The 12,643-nt window shown below is 40.4% G+C and overlaps 1 protein-coding gene across 2 annotated transcripts in view; it reads left to right on the top strand.

Moving 5' to 3' along the window:
• The window catches only part of galnt17 (polypeptide N-acetylgalactosaminyltransferase 17), a 462,724-nt gene that overhangs the window by 409,306 nt on the left and 40,775 nt on the right, over window positions 1–12,643 (top strand). For both annotated transcript variants that reach the window (XM_073053568.1, XM_073053567.1), the window contains exon 8: window positions 9,096–9,281. In XM_073053568.1, coding sequence (XP_072909669.1) covers window positions 9,096–9,281 — 186 coding nt within the window. The remainder of the gene's footprint in view (window positions 1–9,095; window positions 9,282–12,643) is intronic.

Raw genomic sequence — 12,643 nt, forward strand, 5'->3', positions numbered from 1 at the left:
CCATTTCCCCCAAAATCATGCCATTTAAAGGGTTAACATTCAAGCTCCACTCTTTGTTGACAGAATTGTGACTTCTAACAAACTCAAGTACAATGTTGTGTTCCTGATGGCTTTTCCTAGGAGGCCAATTGCAATCATTCTCATTTTTAGTATCATTCCAGGCTGCTGCTAATAATCTTTGACACATCTCACACCTTGCTGCTCACTGTAGTGAGATCCTTTCTTCATAGTCTCTGCTACTGAAAACTAACTTGCTTTCCTCATTTTCCAATTTCAATGAAGGGCCTTCAACCTGCAATGTTAACTCTGTTTCTCTATTCACAGATTTCTAGTATTTTCGTTCTTTTTGATTATCATTGTGTAATGTTGCATTGTCTGTTTCAGACCAGAAACTCACAGGGAAACCTAACAAAGCTGTTTTGTTATACTCACAAAAGAAATTCCCAGTCATGATGTGACTTTCACGAAGCGCTGATGAAGCAGAATGGAGAAATTTCTTCATCTCTGTATCTAAACAGAAGTGCAACTTAGTTGGTTTCCCCAAGGTGGAAAGATAAGACAATGCAACAACAATGAACAGAAATAGGAGATTTCTGGATGTTTAAAGAATTTTCTTGTGTATTTATCAAACCAAAGAAGTATAGAAATATGAGAACTCAGTTATGTAGAAGAAATTCTTGTCACGATAATACCATAAGACATAGGAGCAGAATTAGGCCATTTGGCCAATTGCCTCTGCTTTGCCATTCAGTCTTGGCCGCTTTATTATCCCTCTCAATCCCATTCTTCGGCTCTCTCCTCATAACATTTAAAGCCTTTTGACGCAATATGGATGTGCTTGAGAGCATGCAAGAAAGGAACAAAATTTTGCAATTGAATATTGAATGCATTGTTATTTAACTGTAGCACATTATTGTTCAACTGTGGATTTTAATGTAATGAAGAATATGCCATCAGAGCTATTACATTATATAACCATTGTCAGATAATAGAGCTGTATACAAATACCGACCTTATTTCATTTATTTCAGTGTTCAATCATTTTGCAGACAGAACCATGATGTACAAAGCAAACACAGTTTCTTCATCTCAGTGTGATAAAGCAGCTTCCATCAACTCTATTACTGAATCTCTCAGAACAGAGTAAACCAACTGCTGTTTGGCCTGTAATAATCAGCTCCTGTATTGACGTGATAATGGGATTGTGCCAAATAAAACCTTTCAACCACTTTGAGACCTCATCAAAGTCAGACACAAGGAAAGCTGTGATGTATAATGCAGAAATAGAAGTCTTGTTCAATGAGTATTTTGTAACTGTTTTTTAGAATGAAGAGAATTTAAAAAGAAATCTACACTACACAATTCAGTAGAAAGTAACATTTTATTTTAAAAGAGGCAGAAAAAATGTTGAACATAGGCTTCAGAGTCTGACAATCTCCAGCCAGCGACACTGTAGCATTGGGCGTGTCACAGTAGCATAACACTTAGCCATGCACCAATGGTAGATTAATTTCCATCCCTGTCTATAAGGAGTTTGTACATTCTCCCAGGACAGCATGGATTTTCCAGTTCCAAAGACATATGAGTTAGAGTTAGTAAGTTGTAGGCCTGCTACGTTGGCACCAGAGGCATGACAACACATGTGGGCTTCCCCCAGCTCATCCTGGAATGTTATTGATGCAAACAAACACATTTTGTTATACGTTTCAGTTTTCTGATGTACATGTGACAAATAAAGCTAATTTTTAATCTTCAAAACATTGGAAAAAGTCGAGGAGATTATAAATGCAAAAGCAATAATATTCCAAAGCAATCCTAATTGCAAAGGTTTCCTTTGGATTTCAAATTGTAAATGTCTAATCATGTTTTAAGAATAGTTAAAAGTAACAAAACTGGTAAGTGCATATTAGTTATGGGAACATAGTGGAATTTACCTACAGACCACTAAAGACAATATTTGGACAGAAATGAGGCGGACAAAGAGTTACCATTGCTTTAAGAAGGATTGGTCATGTTTAATTTGTCAACTGAACTCTCTAAAGCATGCATGAAGCCAGTAGATGCTGTCTATTCCAGAATCCACTTGATACAGTTACACCCACGGACAAACTCACTTCTGGGCTCTAGAGTTTTCAATGAGCACAACCCGTTCTGTTGCATTGAGCTTATAGATCAAATCAAATTTAACTGCTGCTTTAACTTTAACTTTCATAACACAGCTGTTTTCTAAAATAACAGCTTCCCCATTTGACACTTGTTCAGTCCAAAAATCAATGTAGAATCAAGATTTAAGGTTGTTATGGGTATCACTTTTGGATATTTTTCTACAAACAATTTCATTCTTCTTTAATGAATGTTTTTATTACTGGATCAGCAACTCTGAGGATTTAGACTATGTTCCAAACAAACCTTGTATTCTGACAGGAATAAAATGTGGTAAAACTTTCATCTTTAATGTCGTTATGTGCCAGTTAGAGTCAATGGTAAGGTGCAGTACCAGGAAGAGAAGTTCTTTTTAATAATGTACTCACATATAGAAAAGCATTAAAGCAGGGTATTGAGCAGGGCAAGTTATATCTTAAATCTTGATGGGTTTTTTTTAAGGAGGTGATGAAGATGATTGAAGAAGGCAGAGTAGTGACTGTTGTGAAGCTTTCGACAAGGTCCCTTATTGCAAACCAATCCCAATGATTAAGGTACATGGGATCTGTAAAGACTTGGTACACTGGATTCAAAAGTAGTCAAAGAAGACAAAGGGTAGTTACAGAGTCATAAAGAAGTACAGCACAGAAACAGGCCCTTCAGTCCATCTAGACTATGCCAAAACCATTAAACTGCTTAATCCCATCAACCTGCACCAGGACCATAGCCCTCCATACAACTACTATGCCTGTACCTATCCAGACTTCTCTTAAACATTGAAATCAAGCTTGCATGCACCACTTGTGCTGGCAACTTGTTCCACACTCTCACAATCCTATGAGTGAAGATGTTTCCCCTCATGTTCCCCTTTTACTCTTAACCTATGACCTCTGGTTGTAGTCCCAGCCAACTCAGTGGAAAAGGGTTGTTTGCATTTATCTATAAACCTATCTCTAACCCTCATAATTTTGTATACCTCTACCAAACTTCCTCTCAATCTTATGCATTCTAAGGAATACAGTCCTAACCTATTTAATCTTTCTTTATAACTCAGGTCCTGCATACCCAGCAACATTCTTGTAAATTTCGTCTGTACTCTTTCAACTTTGTTTATATCTTTCCTATAGGTAGGTGACCAAAATTCACACAATATTCCAAATTAGGCCTTCATCCATTTCCCTGTTAACTTCCTTGAACACTCTACAATTCTTTAAAATTGGCTAAACATGACCTATCATGCACAAAGCCATGCCGACTATCCTTAATCAGTCCATGTCTATCCAAATAGTTATATATCTACACCCTTAGAATACCGTCTAATAGCTTTCCTACACTGATGTCAGACTCACTAACCTATAATTACCCGGTTTCTGTTTACAGCCTTTTGTAAGCAGCAGGACAACATTGGCTCTCCTCTAATCCTCTGGCACCTCTCCTGCCACTAAGGATGTTTTAAATATCTCTGCTAGGGCCCCAGCAATTTCTGCACTTGCTTCCTGTAGGGTCTAAGGGAACACCTTGTCAGGCCCTGGGGATTTATCCAACCTGATTTGCCTCAGGGTAACAAACACCTCCTCCTCTGTAATCTGTACAGGGTCCATGGAGTTGATGCCACTTTGCCTCACTTCCATTGACTCTGTATCTCTCCCCCGAGTAAACACAAATGTAAACAATGCATTTACAATCTCCCCATCTGCTTTGGCTCCACATGTGGATTACCATTCCGGACTTCCAGAAAACCAATTTTGTCCCTTACCATCCTTTTGCTCTTAACACATCTGTAGAATCCCTGAGGATTCTCTTCCATTTTGTCTGCTAGAGCAACTTCCTGCCTTCTTTTAGCCTTTCTGATTTCTTTCTTAAGCGTTCTCTTGCACTCCATAAGCACCTCATTTGTTTTGACTTGTCTACACCTGCTATACACCTTTTTTCTCTTAACCAGGACCTCAATATCTCTTAAAACCCAAAGTTCCCGACACTTGTTATCTTTACCTTTTATTATGACAGGCACATACAAACATTGTGCTCTCAAAATTTCATTTTTGAAGGCCTCCCACTTTCCAATAGAAAACAGCCTATTCCAATCCACACTTGCCAGATCATTTCTGATACCATCAAAATTGGCTTTTCTCCAATTCAGAATCTCAACCCATGGTCCAGACCTAACTTTTTGCATATTTACTTTCAAACTAATGGCATTGTGGTCACTAGATGCAAAGTGTTCCCCGATATATAACATGTGTGTGTATGTGTATATATATTCCAGTTAATTGGAACACATGGAGATCAATACATTTTGCCCTGATTAGCTGAAGTTTCATGAAAATAGTTAAAAAGATATAAAAAAGACCAACTGCCATTTAACCTAGAAATAAATTATGTATTTTTGTGTACACTGCAGTTCACTGCTTCGACGGGCAAGCTAAACCAGGTGTGGATAGTTGGTGGGCCTCATACCCCAGTGAGATAGGGACATGCCTGACCTAGCGTGCAAAGTCAGCTCTGTCAGATGGGGTGGATGAGATCTACAGTGAGATCCAACTGCCAGGAGGGCAGTTCTGCAATACTCCGTGGAGAGCGAAGAGCATGACAAGGCACAGAAGGAGTCATGGTCAGGCAGATGGAATGAGAAATGGCAGATGAAGTTTAGTCAAGGCTAGTGTATTTTGGGAGGTCAAACATAAGGGGAAGCTACAAAGTAATTGACAGGAGCATTGATGTATAGATAGATCTTGGGGTTCAAATCCATAGCTCTCTGAGCTATGAGCCCTCTGAAAGAGGCAATAGTAGATGAGGAGGTAAAGAAGGAATATGGCATACAGTACTTACCTTCATCAATTGGGTTGTTGAATATAAAAGTTGGAAAGATATGTTGTAACTGCGTAGAACTTTAGTTGGGCCACACTTGGAACATTGTGTCCTGTTCTGGTTGCCTCATTACTGAAACAATGTAGAGATTATGGAGAAGCTGTAGAAAAGGTTCACCAGGATGTTACTTGGATTAGAGAGTACTGAGGAGAAGTTAGACAAACTTGCATTGTTTTGTCTGGAGTGTCGGAGGCTGAGGGGTGACCTGATAGAAGTTCATATAATTATGAGTGGCATAGATAGGGTAGATGGTCAGGGTTTTTTTCCCAGGTTGGAAATGTCAAGTACTAGAGGGTATAGTTTTAAAGTAAGAGATGGCAAATTTTAAAGGAAATTTACAAGGGAAATATTGCACTACAGAGTGATAGGAGCATTGGACATGCTGTGTAAGTGATGGAAACAGATACATAGTATGATTTAAGGAGCATTTAGACAGGTATGTTATAAAAGATACAGACCACGTGCAGGCATCTGGGATTAGGTCGGACTGGTTTCAATGTCAGCACAGAAGTTATGGACTGAAGAACCTATTCCTGTGCTGTGTTCTAATATCATAGAGTTGTAAATGTGACTGACAGTCATGTGATTAAAAAAAAACAATTTTGGAACAAATAATGTTTGTTTTTGTAAATGGCAAGAAAAAGTGAAAGCAACATTGACTCCTAAAGTAACACACACAAAATGCCGCAAGAACTCAGCAAGTCAGGCAGCTTCTAGGAAAAACAGTAGGCAGTCAACATTTTGGGCTGACACCCTTCTTCAGGACTGGAAAGGAAGGGGGAGAAATCAGAATAAGATGATGGGGGAAGGGAGGAAAAAGTACAAGGTGGCAGGTGATGGGTGAAACCGGGAGGGGGAGAGGGGTGAAGTAAAGAGTTGGGAAGTTAATTGATGAAAGAGATAAAGAGCTGGAGAAGAAGGAATCTGTTAGGAGAGGACAGAAGACCATGGAAGAGAGGGAAGGGGGAGGAACAGCTGAGGGAGGTGATGGGCAGGTAGGGAGATAAGGTGAGAGAGGGAAACAGGAATGGAGAATGGTGGAGGAGAAGGGAAGCAATTACCATAAGTTCAAGAAATCGATGTTTCTGCCATCAGATTGGAGGCTACCCAGACAGACTATAAGGCATTGTTCCTCCAACCTAAGTGTGACTTCATTGCGGCAGTAGAGGAGGCCATGGACTGAAATGTCGGAATGGAAATGGGTGGCCACCGGGAGATCCTGCTTTTTCTGGCGGATAGATTGAAGATGCTCGGCGAAGCAGTTTCCCAATCTACGTCGGGTCTCACTGATAAACAGGAGGCCACACTGAGAGCACTGGATACAGTAGATGGCTCCATCAGACTCACAGAAGTGTCGCTCCACCTGGATGGCCTGTTTGGGTCCCTGAATGGTAGTGAGGGAGGAGGTACAGGGGCAGATGTGGCATGTGTTCTGCTTGCAAAGATATGTACCAAATCAGTGGGGAGAGGTGAGCGGCCAAGGGAGTTGCACAGAGATGGAAGAAGGTATGGAAGATTAAGTGCTGGATGCGGAGGTTAGTGGGGTGGTAGGTGAAGTCAAGCAGAACTCTATCCCAATATTGCGGCAGGAGGATGAGGTGAGGGCAGACCTGTCTGAAATGGAAGCGATGCGGGTGAGGTGGAGAAAGATAAGCCACTTTCTTTGAAGAAGGATATCTCAGTAGTTCTGGACTGAAAAGCCTCATCCTGAGAGCAGATGCCGCAGAGATGGAGGAAATGAGACCTATTACCTCCCCCTTTCTCTTTTTTCCATGGTCTTCTGTCCTCACCTACCAGATTCCCCCTTTGCCAGCCCTTTATCTCTTTCAGCAATCAACCTTCCAGCTTTTTATTTCAGCCCCTCCCCCTCTACCAGTTTCACCTATCACCTGCACCTTATATTTCTTCCACCTTCCTCTCCATCATCTTTCTCTGACTTCTCTTCATTTCCAGTCCTGATGAAGTGTCTCAGCTCAAAACATCGACTGTTTACTCTTTTCCGTAGATGCTGCCAGACTTGCTGAGTTTTTTAGCTTTCTGTGTGTGTTGCTTTGGATTTTCAGCATCTATTGATTTCCTCATGTTTGTTGACTCCTAAAGTTTGGTTTCTCAAAACATCATTGCCTCCTACTGCGATAAGTGAATTCCTTACCCTGCTTTCACAGATCTGAAGCAATTTCAGTTAATTTCTCTGTGTCCCACATGCTATGTTTATGATGACTGTTTTAGCTTATCCAGGTATAGTAAAATTTAAAGTACAGTTACAATTAAATAAATTTTAGCATTGTTGCTTTAAGAGCAAGAAACTGGTCATAATCCTAGATAACCATTCACATTTACTTCATGTGCAATGATTCAACTTTTTGACCAATCCAATCAAATTTATTTCTTGTCCAAATTCTATTGGATGGTGGCTTGTACATTGGGTCAAATCCTGATGGGTACTTCCCTGAATTGTTACACATGGTATCCAGCAACTTGGGCTTACATTATTGCTGACATGGGGAGTCAGCTAGCTAACTGTACATATCCAAGGCTGAGAGAGTTGACCGAGGCTTGGGTAGCCAAGACACTCTGACAGCTTTTGATCATTCAGGAGTGTCAGAATTAACAGGACTGTTTGAAATTTAAAAGTTAAACAATACAAATAAAGAGAATATCTTAAAATGTGAAAATGAAGTGCATCATGACAAGAATTATTACAGGCGATTTCTCAACAGTGACACCTATTTTTACTTAAGTGCAAACGTCTGCAAAAGTATTGATCTGCTCAATTGGAAGAATTGTCCTTTCTTGTCACAGGTGGAGCCCTGGGGAAAAATAAATCGATAGGTACTCATACACTGGTACCATGCAGTGAAATTTGGAAAGTCGTGAAAAATAATTTAAACTCGCCTAAAGTATTGATTTTCTAATTGTGCACTGAACAGACCTTTTGAGTGGTAATTTGGGGGACAAAACAACTGAAGCCAAATCTCAAGGGAATGTGGAATAACAGTAAAGAAAATAAGAAGAATTAATTTTGGGAAATAAATAAACAAAAGTTGTTACACAACACGATTGCCATTTGTAGTTTCTCTCTGTATTCTACAACTGAATTCACATTACCAGAGCAAAATTCCTACACTTTGTCGATTTTGGTTCAAAATAGGTCTTAGGACAGGAATGAGTATGAGGCTGATCCAATTCTTCCAGTCATCCCCACTCCCCTGCTTTCTCCCCATACCCTTTGATGCCCTGGCTAATCAAGAACCTAACTATCTCTGCCTTAAATACACCCAATGACTTGGCCTCCACAGCCATCGGGGCAACAAATTGCACAGATTTACCACCCTCTCACTAAAGTAATTTCTCCACATCTCAGTTCTAAAAGGACATCCGTCAATCCTGAAGTCGTGCCCTCTTGTCCGAGAACCCCCTACCATGGGAAGTAACTTTGCCATATCTAATCTGTTCAGGCCTTTTAACATTCAGAATGTTTCTATGAGATCCCCCCTCATTCTCCTGATCTCCAGGGAATACAGCCCAAGAGCTGCCAGACGTTCCTCATATGGTAACTCTTTCATTCCTGGAATCATCCCACTTAAGCCTGCTGAGCAAATGACTTCCCAACTTCCTTACTTCCGTTTACAATATGATCTCAATAAATCACAACTGGATTTATACAGGACACTTCCACCTGCGTCTGCTTTTATCATATCTGCTGCTAAAACCCACAGCAGTGAAACTGGCCATTAACATTCGTGTTCAAGCACAAACAAGAGAAAACTTACAGATGCTGGAAATCCAAGCAACACACACAATGCTGGAGGAACTCAACAGGCCAGGTAGCACCTATGGAAAAGAGTGTAGTCGATGTTTCGGGGCAAGGCCCTTCCTCAGTCCTGATTCTATTTTGATACTTCTGAGCTAATCCACAAAATTTAGAAGGATGGAATAATTTGGAATAATTAAGGATTTGATAATTTATTGCATGAAAACATCTATAAAATGGATTAAATACTTCCAGTCCAGAAATTGGTTAGAATAATAGTAGTGACTATTTGTGACGATTTGGTCTCTTTGTTCTTTACTTCATACTTTAGGTCTGGCTGTGTGGGGGAAGTATGGAGGTCCTCCCTTGCTCAAGAGTGGCTCACATAGAACGGATGAAAAAGCCGTATAATAGTGACATTGGATTCTACACCAAGAGAAATTCACTTCGTGTTGCTGAAGTATGGATGGATGACTACAAATCTCATGTTTATATGGCATGGAATATCCCCATGGATGTAAGTAGACAGCACAAAGCAGGATGCATGAATACATGCAAAATATGAGTAGCTTGTTCACAACAGTATATTGAGTAGGGCTTGTCTTTCAAAGGCTGCTTCTGAGTAAAAGATTCAGATCACAAACCATTGCAAATTATCAAAACTCTGGCATGGATCTTTTGTTTATTTTACGGAAATAGAGGAAATAGGAAATAGAAACCTTCGCTAGAGGTGGCTTTATATTTGTATTAGAGTTGTAAAGTTTTAAACAGCTTTTGTTGGAAATTGACATTCAACCTCAAATTAATTTTGAAATCTAAAATATTAAAGAGAACCATATTTTTATGGTGGTTGAATCTTTATTCAGATCTCTCAGGAGGACATAAATATTCCATGACACTACCACTACATAAAAATATGTAGAGGTCATGACAGTTTCTCATGAATTGTAAAGGTGCTTCAGCTTTTCACTACAAGTATCAGTATCTTGGGAATTATATGTGTGGTGGGAGGCTCAGTAAGTTGGGCTCATGAGCGAAGAAAGTTGCATTGGAACACACACAGCCTATGTGAATGAACAAAACTGTGGCAGATGAAAATGTCACACATAAAATGCTGGAGGACCTCAGCAGACCAGGCAGCCTCTGTGCAAAAGTGTACAGGCAACATCTTGGGCTGAGACCCTTCAGCAGGCTACTTTGAATCCAAGAAAGACAAACTGGATTTTCTGTTTAATCACTTCATGACAGGTACTGAAGTGAAAGCAAATTTATTCAAGCATTCAGATATAAATCAGAAATATCCACACAAAGAAAACCGAATATTTACCTTAATCTAAAAGTTTCTGGTAACAGAGGGCTGAAAGTAATTAATACAGTAAATAGCCCTAGTCAGACCATATAACGGTTAGTTTTGAACTATATGGACTATATTCACTTTGATGATCATACAGCATAAACTTAGTGGAATTATAACAGGTATTAAATGGTTACTTTATGAAAAAGCTTGGCTTCTATTTCTTTAATTTTATAAGACCAAGATTTGATCTACTAAAAATAAATTCAATCTGAAGAAATCATATCCTCTGGTTTGAGCAGTGAAAACAGATAATAAATAGGAATGAAGTTAGAAGTCACTTTTTCACAGAAAATATCATATTGATCGAGAACCATGAACCCCAAAGCATGGTGGTGTAATTGGAAGAGAACGGCCTATTTCTGTCTTTTTGTTTCCAAAGTAGCAGCAAGCATATTTTGTAGCAGGTGGTAAATTGTTTAATATTGCTGCTGGTGGTAATACTCATATCATGCTTCCAGCTTTTTCTATAATGGAATCATTGCTGGTTGGCTAATATTGAACTCATCCATTATCTGAGCACGTGTATTGAATAGAGAAGCATGCAGCCCACAATGTCTGTACCCACGATGCTAAATCAAACTAATTCCTTTTGCCTCCATGTGATCCATATCCCTCCATTCCCTACATCTTCATGTGCCCATCAGTGCCAGAATTTGGGGTTCGATTCTGGCCATAGTCTGTGAATATCTTGTACACTCTCCCCTTCATGGTGTTGGTTTTCTCTGGGTCCTCTGGTTTCTTCCCACGTATTTATTTTATTTATTTAGAGATGCGTCATGGAACAGGCCCCTCCGGTGCAATGAGGCTCACTGTCCAGCCACCCACCTATTTAACCTTAGCCTAACCACGAGACCATTTACAATGACCAATTACCCTACTAAGTGGTATATCTCTGGACTGTGGGAGAAACCAGGGCACTGGGAGGAAACCCACGCGCTTATTGGGAGGATCTGCAAACTCTTTTTAGACAGTTTCAGAACTGATGTCCGAACTCTGATGCCCCAGCTGTAATAGAATAATGCTAACTGCTACGCTACCGTGGCACCCCAAAAACATATGGGTAATAAATTGCGGGCATGCTATGTTGGCTCTGGAAGCATGGCGACGCACATGCAACTTGCCACCAGCTCATTCTCAGACTGCGTTGGTTGTTGATGCAAACCACGCAATTCAGCGTATGCATTGATGTTTCAATAGAAACATAGAAACATAGAAAATAGGTGCAGGAGTAGGCCAATCAGCCTTTCGAGCCTGCACCGCCATTCAGTATGATCATGGCTGATCATCCAACTCAGAACCCTGTACCTGCTTTTTCTCCATACCCTCTGATCCTTTTAGCCAAAAGGGGCATATCTAACTCCCTCTTAAATATAGCCAATGAACTGGCCTCAACTGTTTCCTGTGGCAGAGAATTCCACGGATTCACCACTCTCTGTGTGAAGAAGTTTTTCCTCATCTCGCTCCTAAAAGGCTTCCCCTTTATCCTTAAACTGTGACCCCTCGTTCTGGACTCCCTCAACACTGGAAACAATCTTCTTGCATCTAGCCTGTCCAATCCCTTTAGAATTTTATACGTTTCAATAAGATCCCCCCTCAATCTTCTAAATTCCAGCGAGTATAAGCCTAGTCGATCCAGTCTTTCTTCATATGAGAGTCCTGCCATCCCAGGAATCAATCTGGTGAATCTTCTTTGTACTCCCTCTATGGCAAGAATGTCTTTCCTCAGATTAGGGGACCAAAACTGCACACAATACTCCAGCTGTGGTCTCACCAAGGCCTTGTACAACTGCAATAGAACCTCCCTGCTCCTGTACTCGAATCCTCTTGCTATGAATGCCAACATACCATTTGTCTTTTTCAGCGGCTGCTGTACCTGCATGCCCACTTTCAATGACTGGTGTACAATGACACCCAGGTCTCGTTGCACCTCCTCTTTTCCTAATCGGCCACCATTCAGATAATAATCTGTTTTTCTGTTCTTGCAACCAAAGTGGATAACCAGTGTACAATATATGTGAGAAATAATAAAATAAACCAATTGCATCATCATCATCATTATTGTATTTGTTTCTGCCACCATCCCATTTCAGGTGCTTTCCACACTCTGTGTAAAATAACTTGTCTCACACGTCCATTTTACTCTCCCCCTTCACTTTAAAGCTATGCCCTCTAGTATACTAATTTCCACCCTGGGATAAAGATACTAGCTGTCTACACTATCTATGCCTCATAATTTTATAAACTTCTATTAAACTTCCACTCAGCCTCCACCACTTCAGAAAGAACAACACAAGTCTGTCCAACCTCTCCTTACAACACGTGCCCTCTCATCTAGGCAGCATCCTGTGCCCTCTCTAAAGCTTCCACATGCTTCCTGTAATGGGCCAGCCAGAATTATAGACAGAACTCCAATTGCCACTGAATGCTACTGCATTACGGCTCCCTGATTTTCATACTCACTGAAGACGAGAATGCCGTGTGCCTTCTTTACCACTCCATCTACTTGCGTTACCGCTTTCAGC

This window comes from Hemitrygon akajei, chromosome 8, assembly GCF_048418815.1.
Source record: "Hemitrygon akajei chromosome 8, sHemAka1.3, whole genome shotgun sequence".
In the NCBI taxonomy this organism is placed as follows: Eukaryota; Metazoa; Chordata; class Chondrichthyes; order Myliobatiformes; family Dasyatidae; genus Hemitrygon; species Hemitrygon akajei.